Genomic DNA, 10,106 nt, shown 5'->3' with positions numbered 1-10,106 from the left:
TTATATATTTATATTTTTATATATTTATATTGTTTTATATTCAACAGCATACCTTTAATATTTATATTTATATATTTTTAAAATTTGCTTGAAAGTTTAAAGGTGCTGAGAAAATAGTGAAATGTTCCTTTAAATAATCATTGCAAAAGTAGTTTGATTAAAAACAAATGTAAGGTCCGTCTCAGTCTCAGTGTTCATCTTCAGAGGAAGATCTTTTTAAATACAGTGAGTAGAAACTATAATCTAATTATAGTTCCTGAAAGAAACCAGTTTTTAACATTATGAGACAATATTGTAGAATAAATAAACATTATTGTTCTTTAAGCTCCTACCTGTTGATGACGTCATTATGTCTCCTCCAGGTGAGGCGGCGCTGCCCAGAGCGTCCAACCAGGAGACGCCGCCATCCTACGACTCTAGACGAGACAGCGTTCAGGAGACGGTGAGTAGAGGACGACGTCGGCGTTCGTCTCTCGCTCTTTCAGGTTTTATAACCTCTCTGCTCTGATTTCAGCCCGCCGCCGGCGACTCGAACCGACTGACCTCCGCCGTCATCAAAGTGGAGGACGACGAGTGCTGGAGCCAGTCTGAGCGGAGCGGTGAGTACGGTTAAAAAAACGTTAAATAAAAACATTAAAAAACTCACTTTTACTTTTACTTTCTGGTAAAATCTGCAGATTGTTAAACATCTTTCTGTTTTTCTCTCCAGAAGAGTTTTGTTGCGTTGCCGAGGGACCGACGACTGCGACAGAAGCTCCGCCCCCAACGACCAAACAGGAAGCAGCGGACGATGGCGGCGGTTCGACTCGGTCATGGATGAGCGGGGAAGTCAGCTCCACCTCCACGTCCGTCCAACCGACCCTGAACGCCGTCCAGAGGTCGGAAACCGGCGGCTACGACCATCTGATGTACGAGCCGCAGCTGCTCGGTACCCAGAATGCTTTGGGTGAGGATCCCGGCTGCTCGTACGCATTGAACGCCGGCGTTTCAGCCGATTCGGGCAGCGGCAGCTTCCCGTTCGCAGTCGGGGAGGTGACTCAGTCTGCAGGTTTCCAGAGCAACCAGCAGAGGGCGCCGCCGCCCGTGGACGAGCCGCAGCTTCCTGCGAGGAAAGAGGCGACAGAGCGGCAAAACGCCTTCATCAGGAGGGAGCGGTGGAGACACCAGGACGGCGTCAACGGGGCGTCCAGCCACAGCCGGGAGGACGGCGGCGGGAAGACGTTCGCGTGCAACTTCTGCGGTAAAACGTTGGCGTGCCTCAAGAACCTGAAGACGCACATGAGGGTCCACACGGGCGAGAAGCCGTTCATCTGCGCGCTCTGCGGCAAACGCTTCTCCGACTCCAGCAACCTGAAACGCCACCAGAGCGTCCACACCGGCGAGAAACGCTACGGCTGCGTCCACTGCGGGAAGCGCTTCGCCCAGTCGGGGTCGCTGAAGGTCCACATGACGGTGCACACGGACTGCAAACAGTTCAGGTGCTCGTACTGCGGAAAGACCTTCATCTCCGGGAGCCACCTGCGGCGCCACGTCACCGTGCACGCCGCGGAGAGACGCTTCGCTCCGCCGCTCCAGTGACGGATTCGGTCAGAGGTCGGAAACGGTACAGAGGCTAACCGCAGTAACCACGGTGACGACGAGAGAAATGGTTTCCGACTGCAGTTTGTGTTTATTAAATAAATAATAAGATTTAATAATTATTAAAGTTGTCTCGAAGTAAATTTGATGGTTTTTAAAATTATGAGCAATTGTTTGACCCCTAAAATGTATTTATATTAATATAAATCTAAATAATGTTTATGTCTTATTGCATCAAATCTGTATTTCTGATGAATTATTAAGAATTTAAATTATTTAAATTGTTTAAAACATGAATTTTAATTAGCTCAGTGACACCAGGTCCTGTCTAATATCCACATATATATATTATTATTGTGCTAACGAGACATTTTTACCTTGTTTCTCTCTAAGATAAAGGGAGACAGCAAATAAAAGATCACAAGATAAAACAGATATTTAAAAGTTAATTTAATTGTATTAAATTGTTCCTGCGGTTTGTCTCTGTACGATACAAAGACTGTCGACAACCATCGCTCTAACTGAACAACTGTTGAGTACTTTAAGTTTTACAATAATTAAAATAAAGTCAGTTCAGTATTAATAGTAAACGTTGTTATTATTATTGTTATTATTATTATTATTATTATTGTTATTATTATTATTATTATTATTATTAGTTGTTTCTGTCGCCTCCGTTGTGATTCTGCATGTTTGTGTCTGTTCACTTGTGTTTTTATACCATCACGTCTTTTTATAATAAAATCAATTTAAAAACAATATTCAGTGTGTCAGTACTGTCAGTTACACCTCCGAGCACTGGGACAGTGAACGCACCGTGGGATGTTGAAGTGAGAGAAAGTCTTTATAAAGATACTAAATGACGACGTTGATTGTTTTTGTATTAATTTGAACGTCCAGGATAATTTAAAGCCAATTTAACATTAATAAACAACATTTCACACAGATTTTTAGGAGATAAAACAAAGTTTCCTGCCTTAAATAATCAGACAGGTTGGACTCTTTAGTCTCTGAAGTACAAATGTTAACAAAAAACTTTAAAACCAATTTCGTCTTTTCAACTATGAGATAAAATAATTATCTCATAATTTAAACATTACTTACTTACCTATCTTAGTTTATGATTATTTTATCAGTTATAATCTTATTTTATTGGCAGTAAAGTTCTTCCACAGTAAACTGATGCAGGTTGAACAGAAATACACAGTGTTTGTCTTTAAACTTTAATTTAAACGTCAGATAAAACAAAACACTTTCACTAAAACTGGAAAATATCTGAAAACTGTAAGAATCAAACCTTAAAACGCAGCGCCATCATCGTAATCAACACAAATTGATCACATTGATTGATTGATCATTTCTTAATCTTCTTCCTGTCCCAATTTCAAATTAAAAGCCCGTCTGTGTGTCGTTTAAGGTTTCATTTTACAATTTAAGAGACTTTAATAACATGAATACAGTACAGTGGAATAATAACAGATATAATATGTGACACATTCCCACATCTGGAAACAAGTGCAGTCAAAGAAAAGATTAAAACAAACATCAGCAGCTGCATTACATCACACACAAAAGCTTATTACATCATATTTAATGTATTTTAGTCACTTTTGTCCTTTTCAGTAAATTCAACATTTTACAACACCCTCATAAAAGTTTATTATATAAAAGAAAAAAACAAACTTTGGTCATTTAAAGCTGCATTAAAGTGTGTTTGGCCACCAGGGGGCAGCAGAGCAGACACAGTTGCTTATTAACAAATCCAGTTTGTTTGATATTCGCTCTCCTTTTTTAGCTCCTGAGAGACTCGGCTCATATTTTCAGCCATAAAAAACCAAAACTCGTTGCTCAAAGCGGCTAAAAAGCGTCGTACAGCTACAATCGACACCTCATATAAAAATATTGCAGCTTTAAATGCAAAAGTAAAAACGTTCTGCAGAGCTGTGATTAAAAATATTAAGATTCTTGTTCATTGACGACGTGTCGCTGATTTCCTGAACCGTCAGATTTTGGCACTTTGAGTGAATAAAAACTCGTCGGATTCAGGAAGCTGCTTGTTTCTCTCGGACACAAAAACACACCAACACACAGTTTTACTGGGAAACATGTTGATTTGAACGCAGCACAGCTCATCTCTTCCCTCCTCAGGTTTAGTAAAAGTCTTGGCGTAGTTTGAGGCCCAAACATGATTGAATTTAACAAACTTTATAAAGTCAGAACTCTATAAAGCCATACAGTACTTATCTTTCTTTACGTTACTTAATTCGGCTTCCTACTGCACTTGTTCTCCCGATGAAACCTGATCAATACAAACTGTATTGATAGTTTAACAGTTTTTTTTCACTGTGACTTTACAGATTCTCTCCCTGCACACTGTTGAGGTTTTAATAGTTGAGTTTCTTACATTTTCTGGAGTTATTGCTCAAAGTACAATAAGTATGTTGAGGCAGATTTTTTCTGCCTGCGACGCCCAGCCGGGTGGAGTTAGTCTGTGTTCACACATGCCCTTTAAAACTGCCACTGACGCGCGTACAGTGACAGCAGGTTGCTCGTAAAAACGGCTGCTGGCAGAGAGGGGGCTGGTTTTAAAGGTTAGGAAAAAGTTTCACCATCAGTGGAGGTGGAATCGCATTTTCCCAGCAGGTCAGTGAAGGAGACGTTGGAAGTTAGACGCTGAGTTTTGGAGAGTTTGTTTGAGAAATCCTGCATAAATGTGCAATTTTATTGTAAGAAGGAGAATATTTTAGGCTCCTATCAGCCCCTCTAGAGCTCAATAATTAACACTGCGTTTGGTTTGATTAAACAGGAACATTTGAGGTTTTAACAGGACTATTTTTTTAAATGAACAACAGTTTAACTGTCTTCTGACCTCAGCTCCACACACACAGATTAAATCTAAACATGTCTTCAAAACTTTTCCAAAAATCTTAAAATCTTCCTTTAAAAGTGACCTTAAAGTGTGAATGCATGTTGGACACAGTGTGAACACAGCCTCATATATTAGGGAAAATCTATACTTTAGATCAGGAAGCATCAGGAAGCTCCACCCGTCTGCCACGCCGCGCAGTATAAATCAAACACTGAGATTATCTCCATCTAACAGCGGAGCAGGTCTGTTTATGATCCAGCAGCACTTTAGGTTTAAACCTCCCTGTGTTACTCTGCTGGCTGAGAAAAAGGCACTTCACAGCTGAAGAGTTTTACTACAAAATGCTGCATATTTATATTATTATATATTTAATATTTATAACACCGACGATTCGTGAGGCTTTAACGCTGCACAACATTATTGTTCATATAATTCTTGGAAAGAGTGAGTAATGATCTATTCAGGGTGGGCGGGGCTTAGTTTGCTTATATTGAATAGAAAACTACAGCATTGAGTTTCAGAGCAACATAACTGTTTCAGCCGAGTACTCGCTCAACCGTGTAGGTAAAGCCGTCACAAGGCGTGTATCAGTGGCCCCGCCCATCGACCTGTCAATCAGATGTCAACAAACGTCTCCTCCTCATGATGCATTTAACAGACGTCAGACATTTTCTGTAGACTGGTTCAGGACGAGCACATTAGGTCCGACTTGCTCTGACGTTGTGCACCTCAGGAGGTCGAGGGCGTTAAACGTAACGCCATCAGAGAGCTGATTCTGTGTGATTTTAATATTTAACACTCGATTTGTTTAATCTGGTCACAAACATTAACTGTTTGTTGATAATAATAACAGTAAAGTTTATTTATTTATCCAGAAAGTGATCTAAAAGCTGCAGATGATCTAACAGGATGTAAATATTCGTCCTGTCGCGTCTCAAAAAACTGCAAAATCTGTCAGCACTCTACCCAGGAAATAAGATTTTCACAATAAAAGCTGAGCTTTTTTTTCAGTTTTGTGCTATTGTTTTGGATCCTTTTTAATTTCATTTTGGAATAAAACTCTTCAGTCAGGTTCCTCAGGACAAATAAATGGCACTTATCTCCTGTGGTTATAACTTCCTGGTAGATCAGAAGAACTTAGGAAAAGTCACAGCTCTCGTTTTAAATAGAAGCGAAAACCTGAATTTGTTCTGCAGACGATTTAACGTCTGACGTTTGGTCACTTTGGACGTCCCAAAAAAGCCAAGTTCAACTATCAGATAAAGATACAAGATACACTTTTACACAGTATTTCAAAAATACATCAGGTACATTTGTTTTATATTTTATAAATGTTTTATAGCTACAGCTACAGTTACACACGGTGACCACACTAACGTGTGAATGAGCTCCTTCAGCTTTTTAACAGAAACACGTTCAGCTTTTATTCTCCGGGAAAAACTTTGTGGTTCCAGCGTTTAACACGAATCAAAATCCAGTCAAAATGAGACGCAGCGTCTCCGTTTCCTGTCTGATCTGACTTTTTTAAATCTTCGTCAGTCTCAGTCGTCCTGCACAGCGAGCAGACTGGAGTTAGCATAAAGGTTCATTACCTGGATGTATTGAGCTAATGTTTCCCGGAGTTTTGCTTTGGATTTAAAGGTTAAATGTTCTCTTCAGCCCTTCTGAAACTTTAAAGATTCACATTAAAAAAAATAATTTTTACAAAAACTTTCTGCCATCGAAGCACCAGCTGTTTCTGTGAAATGCATCCGGAGCTCAGTAAGTAACTCGGCCCTTTAAGTGCAACTTACATGCAAACGGTCGGTGACATGTGAAATATTTCTACTGAGTCCCATCAGATCTTCTCTGTCGCTCCTCCAGTTTCAAACGTTGGAAACCGTCTTCGGACGCTTTTACTCGTTTCTTGACGTTATATCCTGTAAAACAGAATCATTAGAAACCGTTAGCGTCGTTTCCTCGCCGCCAGTTGACATAATGAAGTGATTAGATTTATTTGTTTACTCACCTCCGTCTTCGCTCTCCTCCACTCGCCCATCGGCCCCGACTTCGTCAGGACTGAAAGAGACCGGATCATCACAAATGTATGAACATACATCGTCGACATATTCTTTAACCTTCTATATAAAGACAGAGTCACATGGTGTCGCTCTCCCTCTGACTGTGTTGATCGCCAGCTCTCTGCTGGGTTTGGTTTTCCGAAGCCTGGTCTGCTCCTGGACTGAAACTGCCTGTTTTTTATCATCCTAAGTCCGCGTCGCAATTAAGGATTTATTTCCACCAAACCACAGTTGGTGATTGTTGGAAACACTAACAGAGACAGTTTTAATCAGTTTGATTCTGTTTCATTCACTTGTGTGTTCATATAGTGTGTTGTATGATTTATTTCCCCTAAATTTAGTCATTTTTTGGTGCAGTTTCTAAAAACAAGCATTTAGACATTCCACACTAGAAGTCGGGGTAAACATCACTACTTAAAAGCAAATTTAGGAAAACAATTAAAATAGTGTGTCACTATAATCATGTAAGGTGCAAAACAAATGTTTAATTGCATGTTGCCGGGCTGTCAACAGATCCATAATAGGGGTGTAAGATAGCATCATAATATTATGTTTTGGGATACTGTATAGATTCTCAAAAACACTGTATTCATTTTTAATTAATAGGTTACATGCAAAGACTTTTTATTTTCTTAATTTATTTACGTAAATAATGCACGAAAGCACTTTTATTTTATTTTTTACTGACATACCTAAATGTTAATTACTTACTACTCAGGACAAAGTAGTAGCTATGAGGTTGGATGTTACAGGGACCTTTATACTTTAGTTTTCCTGAAATAAATCGTAATATATTGAATCGTAACCTCCTCCTCAAACGTATTGTATCACCAGATTCTTTCCTTTAACATACAGTAATGTATCAGCCTATTTTTATGTGATACTTACGCATAAATGTTGTCATCATCACAAACGCAGTCGATGCAACAGTCGCACTCCACAAGAGACACCTGAAGAAGAAAAAAGAGAGTCCCGCTTTATTATGTGAAGGATTTAAGTCAGACTTTGATTTTGACATCCTAATCTTGAGTTTTGGACTTTAACATTAATTGATAGTCAATGATCAGTGTTGGTTCAGCTGCAGTTCCTCTGAAGGCCACTAGAGGCTTCAAGCAAACTGTAACTGACGTCTTTCTTGTTGTTGACATGTGTTTTCTTAAAGAAGTTAAAGCTTGAAGAGGGTATTATGCGTTTACTGAGACTTGAGGTGAGTGAGTCATTTTTATTGCGCTTATTGAGTGTAATTAAGTATTTATAGATGATGTGTTTTAATTGATTAAAAATGAAAATGTTACCCTGAGTAAAGAGCGGTGAAGATAAAGACGGTGAAGATGAAAAGGAGGAGGGTCTTCATCGTTAACCCTGAAACACAAACACAAACAAATACACGTCAGAGAAACAGACCATTACTCCAAAAATACTCCCAAAATAGTCCCAAAAAATGTCTGAAAAATGTGAGTCCAAGAGGCTTTTTTGTACATTTAGATATGATACATGTGTCTTTTGATTTTCATACACCTCAGGGAAACGGGCCACCGGGGCAGCTTCGTTGAAATAAGTGTTGCAGCTCACCTTTGTGCTCAGGTGCGGTCTGGCAGCAGCAGCTGTTGGTGTAGAACGGCGAGGGAGGCGGGACTTCAGAGAGGCCGCCCAGTGATTGGGTGAACCGCTCCGTTGATTGACAGATCTCAGAACAAATCTCCTCCTGGATGAGGAGCTTCGGGGGCGGGGCCACTTTGTCGGGAGGAGGCGGGATCTCAGTGTGGTCTGAAAGAGAAAGAGAGAGAATATATTGATCAGTGTTTCCAAAGCTGAGCCGATATACCGGATCAATGGATTACCAACCGTAGGTGAAGCCGCGGCTGTCGTCCAGTTCGGTGCTGTTGAATGCAGACCAGGATGACTCGTCCAGCGGGGCCGGGCCCTCCTGGTTTGTCCTGGTCCAGTCCTGGTCCCTGTCCTGGTCCCTGTCCTGGTCCCGGTCCTGTTCCTGGTCCCGGTTGTGGTTCTGGTTCTGTCCCGTCCCGAACACGCCTCTGAAGACTTTCTCATCCAGCCAGGACTGGCAGCTCTCCGTCACATCGCTCAGCAGGCGAGCCAGAGAGCCGCGAGGCCGCCGCCTGCGCCGGAAGACCCTGAAATACAAAGACCATGTTTCTGGTTCCTGTTGATGGTTCTTCTTAATGTTGGACTGAACCCGGAGCTCTCAAGACTCCTTTATTTTATCTCTATAATGTCAGAAAATACTGAATAATGAAAGAGTTCAACAACGTCTGTGTGACTCTAATGTAAGAGAACAAAGAAACTCTTCTCATGTTGTTGACGATGAAGGTTTCAATAACACCAGGGTCTCCTAGCAACCGTGACGGATGACATCAGACTCTGGCTCCTGAGCGCGGACGATGTCAGACGTGAAGAATTAACAGCTTTTATAAAACCTGCTCGACGTGCCCGAACGGCTCGCTCTGATTGGTTGCTGAGAATGACCTCATCGCTATAAAGAGGTGTTTGAAGAGGAGGGTGTGTGTGTGTGTGTGTGTGTGTGTGTGTGTCGGTTGCAGACGTGTAAACTACGGTACAAATAAAGTTCACTGTCAGTAAATCGACTTCAGAAACGACTCCCACCTGACCAGGTTCTCCTTGTAGGACACGTTGGTTTTGCAGGGAGTCAGCGACACGTTGCCCTCGTCGTCCCAGGAGAAGCTGTCCTCGGTGACGCTGTAGTAGCCGTTGGTGAGGAGGCGCGGCGAGCGGCGGCAGGAGCACGGGTCGCCGCCGTCCACCGAAGGGTAACAGACGTACGAGGAGTCCGGAGAGAGGAGGGACAGGTCGAGGCTGAGGGACACACAGGGGGGAGGTTCATGTCGGGAAATGTACTTGCTAAACGCTAACATGCAGTAAGACCGAACCTGACTGGTACTACTTAAACCGGGACAAAGTAACGGTGGCGGTTTATTTGAAATCAACCAGCAGGTCTAGTAAAAAGGTAAAAGTAGTTCTTACCTCTGACAGGAGTGATGAGCCCGCAGCCTTCGTTTGATTGGCGAACCTGAGCAGATATCAGACAGGATCACATACGTTAGATGGACGAACTCCTCACACACTCATGAAACCAACCGTCCGTTCTGTGACTCTAAATAAAGACGACTCGGCTTTTATCAGCGTGAAGAGCCAGAGAACATTCCTGAGGTCGGCCGGGGAAACCACTTGAGCAAATATACTCTGTGATCCTGATAAATACTCTGCAGGAATGTGACGGACTTGATACCAGACTCCATTGACAAAACACACTTCAAAGTGGACAGAAACAGAATAAAAACTCATTAAAAGTGTCTCTGTTAGTCTTACCAACAATCACCAACTCTGGTTTGGTGGAAATAAATCCTTAATTCACCAACGTGGATGTGAAAATATTAATGAAACAGGCTACAATGGCTGCTACGAAATGTTGGGTAACTACGAAACGCTAATCTTTGGCAACAAATGTGCCACCAAAGTTCATCCACTGACAGTAGTTGTTGTTTGTTCCACTAACAGTAGTTGTTGTTTGTTCCACTAACAGTAGTTGTTGTTGTTTGTTCCACTAACAGTAGTTGTTG

At 41.6% G+C, this 10,106-nt stretch overlaps 2 protein-coding genes across 2 annotated transcripts in view; one reads left to right on the top strand and one right to left on the bottom strand.

Annotated features, from left to right (window-relative positions):
* Positions 1–362: 362 nt before the first annotated feature.
* On the top strand, positions 363–2,326 carry LOC118334235 (protein glass-like; the record flags this gene model as incomplete). The annotated part of the gene is given in 3 exon segments (XM_035670075.1): positions 363–442; positions 515–599; positions 710–2,326. A coding segment is annotated over 1 exon segment (762 nt). The 3' UTR covers positions 1,579–2,326.
* Positions 2,327–2,787: 461 nt separating this feature from the next.
* The window catches only part of tmem71 (transmembrane protein 71), a gene marked incomplete in the record, with an annotated part of 10,612 nt that continues 3,293 nt past the window's right edge, over positions 2,788–10,106 (bottom strand). Inside the window, 8 exon segments of the mRNA XM_035670701.1 lie at positions 2,788–6,366; positions 6,456–6,505; positions 7,396–7,457; positions 7,803–7,869; positions 8,080–8,274; positions 8,353–8,642; positions 9,133–9,342; positions 9,511–9,556. Coding sequence (XP_035526594.1) covers positions 6,343–6,366; positions 6,456–6,505; positions 7,396–7,457; positions 7,803–7,869; positions 8,080–8,274; positions 8,353–8,642; positions 9,133–9,342; positions 9,511–9,556 — 944 coding nt within the window.

This window comes from Morone saxatilis, unplaced genomic scaffold, assembly GCF_004916995.1.
Source record: "Morone saxatilis isolate NCDOM2014 unplaced genomic scaffold, NCSU_SB_2.0 Contig23, whole genome shotgun sequence".
Taxonomy (NCBI): Eukaryota; Metazoa; Chordata; class Actinopteri; family Moronidae; genus Morone; species Morone saxatilis.
The sequence above is the reverse complement of the archived record's forward strand: the minus strand, read 5'-3'. Positions and strand labels throughout refer to the sequence as shown.